The following is a 13,272-nucleotide window of genomic DNA, read 5'->3' as shown; positions in this document are numbered from 1 at the left end:
ACCATTAGTTTGCTGTGGTCACCCACGTTCTGAAAACTCCAGTGTGTGTTTGGACTTTTCAAGGCAGAGACTGAAAGGTTTACAACACGCCCCCACGGTCGGGCGTGTTCGCATATGCCCAACAGACACTTCCACCTAGCCAGTTCCAGGTCAGGATAGCCATTTCCGGGTCAGGGCATCTTGCGTGACCAAGATCCGTGACGTTCCATTGGCTACGTAGGCGCGCAACGTGGCCATGTGATCTACGCGCTTGCGTGTAGTAGTGACGCTGATCTGTCCACGCCCAGCCTTTAAAATCCGGCGCCATGTTCCCGGTTCCTTCTTCTTCTTCTTCCTCCTTCTTCTCCACACACGTGTTTTCCGCAGGCCTGTTCACTCTCTGTCCCTTTACCTTTAATAAAACTCATTAGCGGATTCTGTCGTGTTTCGTGGCATTTCCTTGCAGGGTAAGCACACAACGCAGCCGAAAAACTAACAGAGACTACAAGACTTTTATTATGATATACTGCTAACATCATTTAACTTTATTAATTATTGCTAATAACTTATTGTACCTAATTTGTCTTTAGGGTTGCATTCATAGGAAAATACACAGTATTTTAGTGTATCTAGGATTCAGTACTATCCAGGGTTTTTCAGGCATTCACTGTGGGTCTTGGAACAGATCCTCAAGAGAAGGGAGGGGACAACTGTATAATCTTCAGATAAGAAAACCGAGGATCAAAGAGTTTATGCATAACTTTCCAAAGACAGTGGTCTTATCTGTTTGTTTTGAGACAAGGTCTCATTATCTAGCTCACATTGGCATTTAACTCATGACTGTCCAGCCTCAGCCTATGGAGTGCGGGAATTACAAGCATACACTCTCACATCTGGCAAAGCAGTGGTTTTTGAATCCACAAAACATTTTTTGTTTGTTTTGTTTTTCAAGAAATGGTTTCTCTGTGTAGCTCTGGACGTCCTGGAACTAGCTCTGTAGACCAGGCTGGCCTCAAACTCACAGAGATGGGCCTGCCTCTACCTCCTGAGTGCTGGGATTAAAGGTGTGCCCCACCACCACCCAGGGAATCCACAAAACATTTATGAAATAATGTAGTGGGTCCACACATAAGTGTAACTGTAGCACTTGGGAGGTGGAGGTTAAGGATCAGGTGTTCAAAGCCAGCCTCAGCTACAGAGTGAGTTCAAGACTACATAAGAAAGAAAGAGAGAAAGAGATGGGCAGGGAGAGAAGAGGAGCAGGACTAAAATAAAAGGCAAAGTGCCCCTGCACACACCTATATACACACATCTAATAGCACCTGACCTTTACTGCTGATGATGCACACTGACATTCTTTTTCATTTGTTTTAAAATGCTGATTCAAGCCTCCACACTTTCACAACCCACCAAGGGGTCGAGATGCATAGTCTGTAAACAATGCACTATCCCTGCTGTTGACAGCAGGGTAAGGCTGTGTCCTAGTCCTGGCTCGATTCAGACCACACTCCTACCTGCCATTGTCTCCCATTTGGGAATCATCACTGGGCTTACCAATAAACTCCCAGGGAGACTCTGAAACAGGCTCAGCACAGTGCCCTGCAAAGTAGCTTTACATTTCAATAGCCATCCCTTGGGTAATAAATGTCAAGACACTGAAAGACACCTCATATCACAGCAAGTATATAAACGTTATATTACTTACGAGGACCATCCTCTACGGATCTACGTTTATCTCTGATTCTCTAGCACTTTTTATTTGTTTGCTTTGTCTTTTTAGCTTTTTGAGACAAGGTTTTTGGACTGGCCTGAAATTCAATATGTAGCCCACCCACACTGGCTTCAAACTCATGATGATCCTCCTGCCTCAGTTTTTTTTTTAAAACAGTATTTTATGCGCTCTGACTGCACAACACCCAGAGAAAAGAATTCACACTACACAATCACTCTGCATAATACCCAGACACATCTAATAAGCACTTTCCTCAAAGGCAAACGCATCTGTGTGGTGCTTTTATCTCTGGAGAATGTTTTAATAGTCACCACCCGATCTGATTCACACAACACCACCTTCATCGTTACCGAGAGCTCAGGCTGGTCTAACGCTTCTGCATTACAGCACTTTTAAAAACAGACATCTTCCATCTCACATTTCCTGACAGAGAGCCTTCAGGGTGGTGCTAATGGTCTCTTTTTCCTGGGGAAGAGGAAGGACTTGGACCCAGGGTGATGAAGAGGTCTCAGCTTGACTGATTGGTAGACACTACCCAGAGCACAGTGTTGGGGAGGTAACAAGGTGCCCAGCGGCGCATAGCACTTGTATCATTCATAATACAACGTCACAGTCATCATCACTGAATAGAGTGCTAGTCCTCCCACACCTGGGTGTCTTTTCCTGCCTCTCAGAGTGGGGTCATGGAGTGGCGGCAGTGACTGACCCCGTTCTCAGATGCCCAGCTGTGAACACGACAGCTGTTGTCTCTCCTGTATGGGTCCCCTTCCTCTCCAACGCCCAGAGCAGGTTTTGAGCACCACATTGGCAACACCCTCCTTCAGGTACTCACCAGCAACAGGGCTTCCAGCTGGTTAATGTAGATTTCTTCACTGGCCAGAAAGCCTGAGAGAACTAGCTTCCTCATCTCCAGGCCCTTCCCTGCCTCCACCTGCAAGAAAGCAAGCCAAAAGCCAACAGCTCATGAGAAAGGGGCCAAAGCTCCATGCTTCTTTGCATTTTTCCCCTTCTTTTAACCAACGTGTTCAAAGGTGATAAAAAGCCAGATGATTAACATTTTTTTTGGATTTAACATTATTACTGCTGTTTGTTTTCACAGAGAATCCCATTCTGTAGTCCAGGCTGGTCTGGAACCCACAGCAATGCTCCTGCCTCAACATCTCAAGTGCCGAGGTTGCCGTCATGAGCCTCCGTGCTCTGCCAGGTACTGTCTTATAGAAATTTTGGAAAATCCTAGCATGTCAAATAAAAAGCGGTCACCCACATTCCCGCTACCATCTTGTGTTGTTTCCCCCCCATCCTTCTCAGCTCTTCTGCTCTCAACCATTTTCTACCTGGTGAACCTTCTAATGGTGACTAGGGTCACCAAGGGCCTGCTTCACGTCTGGGCTGAAGAGTTAAGAGGGGATAAAGATACTCTCTCATGACTAAGGCCGAGCCTGGTTACCGACGATGAAATGGCAAAGGACAGACAGCGCCCCCCCACCCCCCCAGGAAGTGATATATAAACTCAGATGGGGTTAGAGAATGGGACGGAAATGGGTATGGGAGCCCTGGCCTTGTGGCCACTTGTGCTGAGGTCTTCCTGTCCTAGGGGCTCAGCACTGTAACAGGTGTCAGCTGTGGGCCGCCCACGCTCACCTCAGCCATTCCTTATGATGTAAGGCACAGACCCATGCTAGATTTCCCTTCCTCTTGAATTCCTGTTCCCCTGTGGTGGTGGATCATGCCTTGTTCAGCCCAGATGCCACCAACCAGCACAGTGGTTGGTACAGAGGAAGTGTTAAAATTTATCTACCTTCAGTGAAAAGCATGGAATTGTCACCAAGGAGGGCCCTCAAGCTTTATTCCTGGCTGCTCTTCAGTATTTCTCCCTCCCCTCTGCCATGTTTGGAAGCGTCCTTGGCTATCTCCAGGATTGGTTCCTCCCACCTAAGTTCTCCTAACTGACCTCTCTCCAGCCCACTGCAGTAAGGTCCATCTCCCAAGAACACCTTCTGGTCAAAGCCTTGACAGAAATACTACAAAATTCAATTAGGAGAGATACGTTCACTTATCTGTTCACTCAACAAATAGTTACTGAATGCATGGCAGCCCCTATGGCTACAAGAGGAAAGAAGCAGAACCCTGTGCCTGCTATCGCCTGGTTTATAATCGAGTCGGAGAGAAAGACAATGAAATAAACAAACAAACAAATAGAGAGGACATCAACTGTGACCTGGGCTGCAGCAGATCTTACTTAACTACCTGCAGCGGCCTCAGGGTCTTCCCTATCTCCGAAGCTCTTCCAGGGCCAAAGCCCAGCCATGTCTGCCTTCCCAACAAGCGAGTAATGCTCAGCCCCTGAAGCTGGCCTCTCCCTGCTTACAGGGCCTGATGCACTCTTCCCTTGGCTAAGTGACACCTCTTCCTAACAGCACAGCTGAAGTCTTACTTCTCCCCCCCAGCCTCAGGACCTAAAACCTGCACAGCCTTGAGGTTACCTGCCTGGCTAGTGGGTGATCGCCCTCAGGCCTTTGCAACAACTGTATTACACTCTTCTTCCCCAAGGCAAGCCTCAATCCAGTGTCACACCTGACCTTTACTAAGAAAGCCTTTTAACTCCTCTCCTTACTTGCCTTACGGCCCTCAGGCACCCACACTGAAGTGGGCTCTGTATTTCCCCATTGTACAATAGAAACAAATGAGACTGTAAAGAGGCAGAGTGGGGACCCACCCCAGGTCCTCCAACACTAACTCACCCTTGGGATGATTTCCTCCCTCTCCTGCACCCTTTCCAAGCTTGTACTTATATACCTATTGTCTCAAACAGCTCCCTTCTGGGCATCAACCGCACACCCTTAGAGTGAGCCAGAAGAGTGTATCAAGCCACCGGAAACCTCTCAAGCCACAGAGAAAACCCACCCCAGTGTCCCTGAAGTCCTTCCGAAAGAGTGTTCTTCACACCTTTTCCTAAGTGGTTCAATGGTCTGAGGCTGCTGGGCCCCCAACTCTAAAATGTTCTCTCACGCTCTCACCCGTAGAGAGAACGATGACTCCACAGATGTCCACGGTGGCTCCCTCAAACCTATGACTGTGCAACTTTGATGACTCGGGGACTTGGTGGGTGTGATTAAATACAAGAAGATTCCTGGATTACCTAAGTGGGCCTTTAGCAGTCACAGGGTCCCCTATAAGAGGGAAGTAAGAGAGCAGCAAAATGTGACAATGAGGTAGGGGGGTAAAGGCTGAATTGCTGGCTTTTAGGCTAGAGAATGGGACCTGTAGCCAGGGAGTGTAGGGGAAAGGTGAAATGGGTTTAGTCCTTGGAAGCTTCCAGAAGCTATGCAAGACTCTAGATCAGGTTTGTTCCTAGCCGTACGTTTGTGGCAATTTGTTTCGGCAGCAGTAGGAACTCAGGACAAACCCCACATGAAGGAAGGGCAGAGTTACTTATTGACGGCTTCCCAGCTACCAGGACCCGTGCTAAACGCTCTTCATGGGCATCTCACAATCTGGTAGGTGTAACCATGAGGGCCCTGAGGCACAGAGGGTGCGAATGGCCAGTTGCTTGGAGACAGCCCAGCCTCCAACACAGCCTGGAGTACAGATCAGAGTTTGCAGCAGGGCTCCAGCCCTCAAGCCGGGGTCCGCAGTGGCCTCCCAGCTCTTCCCAAACCTGACCTGCACTTACCCTCCACGCTGCAGACCACTGCTCCCCTTCTGCACCTCCTTCCTCCCTTGTCCCCCGACACCCAGGCATTTACCTGAGCATCTGGTAAACACCTCATAGAGAGGTGAGCTCCTTAGTGCTCCTTAGGCTCTGGAGATCAGGCGATCTGCAGGCCCTGCTCGGAAGAAGCCTTCTCTCGATGTGGAGCAAGACCCCTCGGCCTTTTAACAGTCTATTTTAACACGACCCTCACCTCATAATCCTATCCCTGAGACTGGTTTTGAGAAGAGCTCTCTGGAAGACTGGCTCTTAAAAGGTAATAATCAGTCACCGCCCCAAGAGTCCCCACTCTGGGTTACACCCCTAAAATTCAAGCTAGGATGGGGTGTAGGCACCTGAGAGTTTAGTGATGTGAAATTAAGCTCTGTAATTCTTACTAATAGTACCTGTTGCTTAGTTAGCCCTAAAGAAACTACTTCCATCTTTGGACAACGGGTCGCTCTCTGGAGATCCTATGTGTTTCTTTCTGCTTTGGAACAATCTGGAAATAGTTGTACCTGCTTCTTGAGTTACTGTCAAGTTTCTGCCCTCTTGCAACGTACCAGATACACTTAAAAATAAGTAAGTAAATAACAACGGTGAATTCACAACTGTTTCTTCCGTCCTTGTAGGGGACCTGCTTGTCTCATAAAACACCGGGGCTCAGCATTCATTTGTTCCTTCACTACTACAGGCCAGACTCTGGTAACACAACTGCAGAGATGGTTGTTCTTGGCATGTTTTCCAGAGACGCCCATGTGCACTGAACACCCTGGGCAAATGCTCTGCCACACAGCTAGCCTTTCCCCAACACAGGAAAGCTGTCATCTCTTTCTCTCCAATCAGGGCTGACAATCTGCAGCCCTAGTGAACTCCTTTATCCCCAGCAATTTACACAGCCTGCTAGGCTGAAAGTCTGTCATCTCGAGGCTCCCAGGTCACTATGGTAGTCTGTCATCTCGAGGCTCCCAGGTCACTACGGTAGTATCTATTGATAAGCTGTGGCCAGCTCTGGCCTGGGCTTCCGCAGTGTTTAGGGGCTAAATAAAGCCTCCTAAGGTTTGGTTCTCGGCCAAGTCAAGAAACAATCTTTCCAGGGCCCTTTATCTTTTCCGAGGCAACAGTGGCGGCTGAGCAGGCGGGGCCCGCTCTCGCTCTGCTTTAAAGCCATAAGCTGAGCAGCAAGGGCCTTGGACTCTGCAGACAGCACAGGTTAGCCCATGGGCTATACCAGTTTGCAAGGAACACTCAGCACAGCTGGCCCCTGTCCTACCTAAGAGAGTGCAGTACATGGAGTCTCTCCTCTCCCCAAGGGCTCCTTCTCTTGGTGGTAGATCTTCATGATCTACCTTGCTGCTATCTAAAGCTTTGGGCAGATCCCATACTCCATACATGTGTAAGAACCTCAGTTGCTCATGACCCACCACTACAGCCTGGCCACACTGGCGTGTTACTTAATACCATTCTTTACAACTTTTTTTTTTTTTTTCTTTTTGAGACAGAGTCCTAATATATGGCCTTAAATTTGTCCTCCTCGGCCTCAGCCTCCAAGCACTGGGATTATAGGTATGTACCACTAAACACAGCCAGTGCTGATTCTCTCTCTTTCCTTTTTTTTTTTTTTTTTTTTTTTTTTTGAGACAAGTTCTCACCAGTTAGACCAGGCTGACTCTTGAATTCACAGAGATTCTCCTGCCTCTGCCTCCCAAGTGCTGGGATTAAAGACATGCTCTACCATGCCCTACTAAGTACTGATTTTTTTAAAAAAGACAGTCTTATCCTAAGCCTTATATCAAATCATAGGAATGATGTATGAGTCCTATTTCTTCTTCATCTACATTAAACCATGTATTTAACTTGAAGATGTGTATATCAAGGTGTCACCTATAATCGTCCTTCAAGTCACCACCTCTATGTGGCTCATACTTCAGGAAACACCAAGGGGGAGTTGGAGACTGCTGGAGCCTGAGAGAGTAGGAGAGACCCGAGTGGCTGAACAGGAATACAGGCATTTCAGACAACCCATTCTCTTTAAGCACAGAATACCACCTGAAGAGTTAATATGGAATACAAAGGGGCTTTTTATTCCTGACAAATGAGTTCCTTGAAATAGCAGCTTCCACCAGGCCCCACCCGTCAGCTCTCTCTACCTTTAAATAGAACCGTGTGAACATCTTTTTGGAAAAGTATGCACCGTTTTGCAGATGGGATGTGATGTTGCTATCAGTATCTGCATTAGGAGTTTACAGATCGTTAACTCCTCGAAGGAAGCTGGGCTGTGTGTGAGACACAGCCAGCTCCAGCTAGGGCTCTGGAGAAGATGGCCAGCCAGCTACGCACCTACCCCTTAGGAAGATGGAGCACCTCGGAGATTACAGCGAAAGCAGGATTGATTTATAGGGCTGGCGTTTGGGCAAGTGCACAGCAACACAACTACTGTTTAAGGTAAGTACTCCTGAAGCAAAGTAATAGCAAAGAGCAAATTGCCTTGGAGTCCTACCAGCTGCCACGGAGGAGTGAGCCAAGACCATCTGCAGCCAGGACGCTGAGAGCACCATCTAGCAAGGCCCTTGGTCCCCTGCACACCTGCATGTGCGAGCAGGTCCCTGGTCCAGCCCTGACTCAATCAGAAGTGCTCTCTCTCCTCCTCTGAATCTGGGGGCCTTTTTGTTGTTTCTGAAACAGTCTACTCATAACCCACACTGACTTGGAACTCACTACGTAGTTCAGGCTGGCCTTGAACATGGTGCTCCTCCTGCCTCCGTCTCCTGAAGTTACCCTCACACCTGGATGCTGGTATTCTCTGATCAGAACGCTTCTCTCGGCTTGAACGCTTTCTGACTTCACTTGCCTGTCCCCCTTGAACTTGATCCTTGACTCTGTGAGAAAGGACCCTGCCTTGGTCCCTTGTCGCCTCCACGGAGCCAGGCTGAGCGCTTAGGCTGGAACACAACCTGACAGCACTTGTGGAAGGAGCTGACGGGCTCGATTTCCACTTCTCTGCAGCCTCGGTCTATCCAAGGCCAAGCTTGATGGAGGAAACAGGTGTTGGAGAGGTATTACAGATGAGCAAGAAGCTCCCAGGCTGAAGTTAACTCCAGAAACAACGAAGCAGGGACGAGAAGCGGGGGGAGGGGAGGGGAAGGGAGAGGAGGGCTCTATCATCATGGGACCTGGGAGGAAGGATAATGTCAGGCCTGCTATGTGTCCAGGACCCCTCTGACAACCAAGTGCCACCCACCAAGAACACCTTTGAGATGAAATAAGGCCAGGAATCTGGCATAGCTTTTGTGTGTCCAGACAACTCTCAGTCATTCCAAAAATTCTCACTGGTCTCAGGCATATACCCGGTACCACGCAGTGGTCAGCAGTGAGCAGGATGAAGCTATATACCACAACCCAGAGAAAGGTAGTGCCTAGGAGGGAGCATGAGCGGTACTGATACCTGTGCATTAGGAACCTTATCAACCGGCCATCCCATGACTGCTCAACTCCAGCATGCTCCTTGGATCATAAAGAGACTGGTGGGAAGGCTGGCCAAAACCAAAGTACAGAGGTCTTGTGGGTCCAACGAGGACCATGACTTACTCCGGTACTCTAGACTAGCACCAGATTACCAAGCAGAGATGCGGTGCCAGGATCCCATTGCAGCTCCCACCCAAGCCTGCAGTCACTGCTCCACCCCAACCCTGCGTATCTGCCACCTACCTAACCTGGGTCTGCAGTCTATTTTTAATCTCCATGAGCTCCTTCTTGGAGCCACACCGGAGTGTGGGCAGAGCTGCGATCAGCTCATGGTAAGGGAAGACTCAGGGACTCTCAGACACCTAGTCCTGGCAATGCATTGGACACCACACCCTCCGGGGCCCATGTGGTTAGGCAGCTGGCTTTGCAGTGTGCATACCCCCTACTACAGTCCCCACAGGCCCTCCCTCTGGGCACAGAAGAGAGGACCGACAGGCTGTGGCTAGAGTTCTTAAAGGTAGGTGTAGGTGAGAGAAAGATCAATTCCAGAGCTGGCATTCCCCGGGGAGAACTGTACCCCTGGGGAAAGGAAGGACAGAGAAGAAGGCAAAGTATTGGCACAGCCTCTTCCCTCCTGATCTGACTCTCTAGGAGCTCTGCTGCAGGTTTACAACCCTAGAGGAGGTGGGCCAATCCTGCCTATGCCCACCCTGGGGAAAATGCTTACCCACCTGACAGCTGTTCCCACCCCCTCTCCCTAGCTGATTCAATTATTTCCCTTCAAGCAAGTCCAAGTGACCCCCAACTCTTGATCTTTCTAAATGACCACTTGCATCAGTCAAGACGCATCAAGTCGCTGCCAGTCTCCTCCTTGGAAAAGGGGCAGCTCCCATGGCCACACTTCACAAATGCCCTTATACTCTGGTTGCCACGGAAACAATGAATTATTGCCCACCAGTTTCAAGTCAGCCAGCTCCTCTGGGGGCAATAGACTCACATCAGTGACAGGCCACCAGGTGACTCATGTCACTGCCAAAAAGATCCCCTAACACAGCTGACTGAGGGGAAAGCCAGCAGTCACTGCCCCTGAGGACAACTGGTACAGTTGGGCAAGCAGGCGCTCCACCTCTCCCTCAGGAGCAGCTGCTGAGAGGGCACAGCCCTCAATCCTCCGGCAGGAACGTACCAGCCCATCTCACGCTGAGTTAAGACTCTTCCACTCAGCCATGAGGCTTGTGCACACATCAGCCATTTCTCTCCAAACACGGCTTCAGCATCAGTCAAGAGCTGCCAGCCCTGCCCCCTCCCCACAAGCATCCAGGGCGTGTCACATTCCCACCTTCACGGCCACCAAGAAGGGGGACCCTGAGCCGGGGCTGGTCGGGGTTCCCAGTTCACACTCCTCCAGGAGAAACACATCTTCATCCTCCAGAACCTTGTCCAAAAAGCCTATTGCCTCCTCTTCCTCTTCCATGGCAGCCAGAGCCGCAGAGGGCAAACAGGAAGCAGGGTCCACGCAGCGGCGGCGGCGGCGGCGGCGGCGGCGGCGGCGGCGGCAGCGGCAGCAGCAGCAGCAGCAGCCGCCGCGCGCCCCAGCAGGGAGGCAGGCAGGGGACGGGCGGGCGGGCGGGCGGGGAAGAGCGTAGGGCAGGCCTACACCAGCATGTTGGCCTCCGCCGAGTCGGTCCTGGCACCTGGCCACCGGCTCGCGATGAAAGGCTCCATTATGAACCTTTTCCTGCTGCCGCTTTCCAGCCGTCCTGCGCGCCGGGCCCGCCTCCCGCGTGTCCCCACCCTGCGAAAGGGGAAGCGGGGCCTCCGGGCAGCCGCTCGCGGGATGAACGCAGGGCAGGGGCGGCAGCCGGTGTCCTCCGCGGTCCCTTCCTTCTTCGGGCGCCGCTCCGCTCGCCCCAGGCCCGCTGCCGGGGCTCGTCCAGGCGCCCCGCCGCTGCGCCGCCGGCCCCACAGAGCCCGCCCTTTCTGGACCCGGAGGCCCGACTGCTCCAAACGCACAGGAAGCGCACGTCTTGACTTGCGAGGTGGAGCTGCTCGTTCCCTCTGTGGTCACCGGGCGGGCGAGCGGCTGGCGGAGGCTTCTGGAGCAGAGGAGGAGGGAGGGAGGAGGCCGCAGGCAGGCCGGGCGGGCGGGCGCGGGGGGAGGTCTGCTTCCCAGAGACAAGCTTTATTTACAACTTCTCGCCGGAGCCCTCGGGCAGGGGGGGTGGGGGGCGCACAGGAGAGCGGCTTCCCCCAGAAGCCACCCTTCATCCACCCCGTCTACGTCCCCGTGGGACCGTCACCAGCCAGAGCCCCCTTCGCACCTCGGCCTCCACAGCACCTTCGCGGCGGGGAGGCCCACTGCCGGTGAGAAAACCGCGGTTGCCATTGCACCACGGTAGAGTGAACAAGGCTTTGTATTTGTACAGCACGGGACTGGCCTGCTTCATGCTCAACCCGAGCACAGTGCCAGACAGGGTCCTAAGCACGTGTCACTCACTGGGCGCCATGGACCACCCGAGAGCCACATCATGGTCAGGTGCTGCTGGCAATGCCACTTCCTTGGAGTATTTCCGTTCCACACAAGGGGAGAGCCAGCCCCACAAGGCCAGGCAGGGCACACACTCGAGGACAGGTGGCATTATCCACCCTCCTCGCTACCAGAGTGCTTCCCTCAGTGTCCTCCATATTCCAGAAACCAAATTCATGCAGAGGGTTGAGGCTCACAACCCAGCCAGCCCCCTTACCCTGACCCCAAGAGACACACCCACCCACGGGGGAGGAGTCTAGGGCCAGCTGCAGGAACTCTTTCACAACTCAACATCCAAGGCAACTGTGGCACATCTCTAGCACTCATTCAAAGTTCAGGTAAGGCAAGCACCGGGCCACAGAGGGCAGAAAGCAGCTGAAGAAACCACCACAGCGGCTCCAGCTAATTAATGTTCCCCAAAGGCAGGTAACAAAGGCTTAAGTTTGCCAAGTCTGTATTCTTTATGGTTTTAGTTTTGTTTTGAGACAGGATCTCTGTATGTAGCCAAGCTAGACTTGGTTTTTTGTTTTGTTTTGTTTTAATTTTACTGTGCATGTATGATTGTTTTGCCTGCCTGCGTGTGTGTGTGTGTGTGTGTGTGTGTGTGTGTGTGTGTGTGTGTGTATGTGTGTGAGTATGTGTGTACCAATTGTATGTCTCATGCTTGCAGTGGTCAGAAGACCTCAGATCCAGTTCAGATCCCCTGGAACAGTAGTGACAGATGGTTGTGAACCACCATGTAGGTGGAGGAACTGAACCCAGGTCTTCTACAAGAATAGCAAGTGCTTGTAACCACTGAGCCACCTCTCCAGCTCCCTACAGTTGTTTTTGAGAGGAAGTCTTTTTGTGTGGCCCTGGCCATCCTGGAACCAGCTATGAAGATCAGGCTGGCTTGGAACTCAGAGATCTGCCTGCCTCTGTCTCATCCTGTGGCACCACACATAAGGGAATACATGAATGCTTATATAAAATCTCCTGACTTTAAAAATGAAAGCAAGTAATTTACATTTTTAAAAAAGCACAGCACATTGTAAACCTCATCTCTGCTCTGAGCTAGGCTTAAGGATGCCTTTATTCTTGCAACTGGTTGTTAGCTGTGGTTATATGGGAGGAGTTTCCTCTTAAGTGTCCTTCTGTCCCATCGCCTCTTAGAATATCCGGCAGCCCGGAATAAAATCCAGCTTCATATACCAACCCACCACTTTATCTTTGTCAATCTGTGGAATAGGTGCCACCAACCAGGTGGTGCCGTGTCTGAATCTGTCCGTCAAAACCTCATGTGCCTTTGATGATGGCCTTTCATACACAACACAAGTGGCAACCATGCAGCCACAGGGCAGAGTCAAACAGTTGAGGCCATTTCCAAAGGAAGGCAAAAACTGTCTCAGCTGGGGCCCACCATGTCAATTCCTCTCTACTCCGCTGAGCACCTTAGCTGAGAAGCAGCATGTAGAAGGCCAGTGGGGATGAAAGGGAACGAGTGGTTTCTCATCCCACTCCTTAACAAATTTTCTGGAACTCTGAAGTCTGGGGGAGGCTCTTGCCATTCGGTCAATAGCAGAAAACCTGCCCTCACCAGATGCAGGCGCCATCCCGTCACCCAAACTGAAACAGACTGAGAGAGGTGTGATGGGATCTCTGGCGCCTGGGCCAGTCCGGGTCTGTCCCACCAGGGTCCTGCAAAGACATCTCCTACCCGTCATCCATTACTTTCTCTCTCAGTCCGGTTTTGCTCTGGCTGAGATATAAATAGCCAAGACACATCTGAAGGGCCCTCCCGAGCCACAATTCCTCATTTGGTTTGGGCGGGTGAGGCCGTTCCCATGGTTTGGGAACAGCCAGGCTTGGCATTCCCTAGGGCACAAGTGTGCCAGCTCA

The 13,272-nt window shown here is 51.2% G+C and overlaps 1 protein-coding gene across 4 annotated transcripts in view; it reads right to left on the bottom strand.

The window, feature by feature from the left end:
• Abr (ABR activator of RhoGEF and GTPase) overlaps window positions 1-13,272 on the bottom strand; it is a 205,111-nt gene that overhangs the window by 70,070 nt on the left and 121,769 nt on the right. For 3 of the 4 annotated variants that reach the window (XM_052755997.1, XM_052756000.1, XM_052755998.1), the window contains exon 3: window positions 2,544-2,642. In XM_052755997.1, the coding sequence (XP_052611957.1) occupies window positions 2,544-2,642 (99 nt within the window). Of the gene's footprint in view, window positions 1-2,543; window positions 2,643-10,206; window positions 10,383-13,272 lie in introns of those variants that run through there. The other variant, XM_052755999.1, reaches the window with a different exon arrangement.

The sequence above is a fragment of the Peromyscus californicus genome, unplaced genomic scaffold (assembly GCF_007827085.1).
Source record: "Peromyscus californicus insignis strain IS unplaced genomic scaffold, ASM782708v3 Scaffold_3__1_contigs__length_106647218, whole genome shotgun sequence".
Lineage (NCBI taxonomy): Eukaryota > Metazoa > Chordata > Mammalia > Rodentia > Cricetidae > Peromyscus > Peromyscus californicus.
The sequence above is the reverse complement of the archived record's forward strand: the minus strand, read 5'-3'. Positions and strand labels throughout refer to the sequence as shown.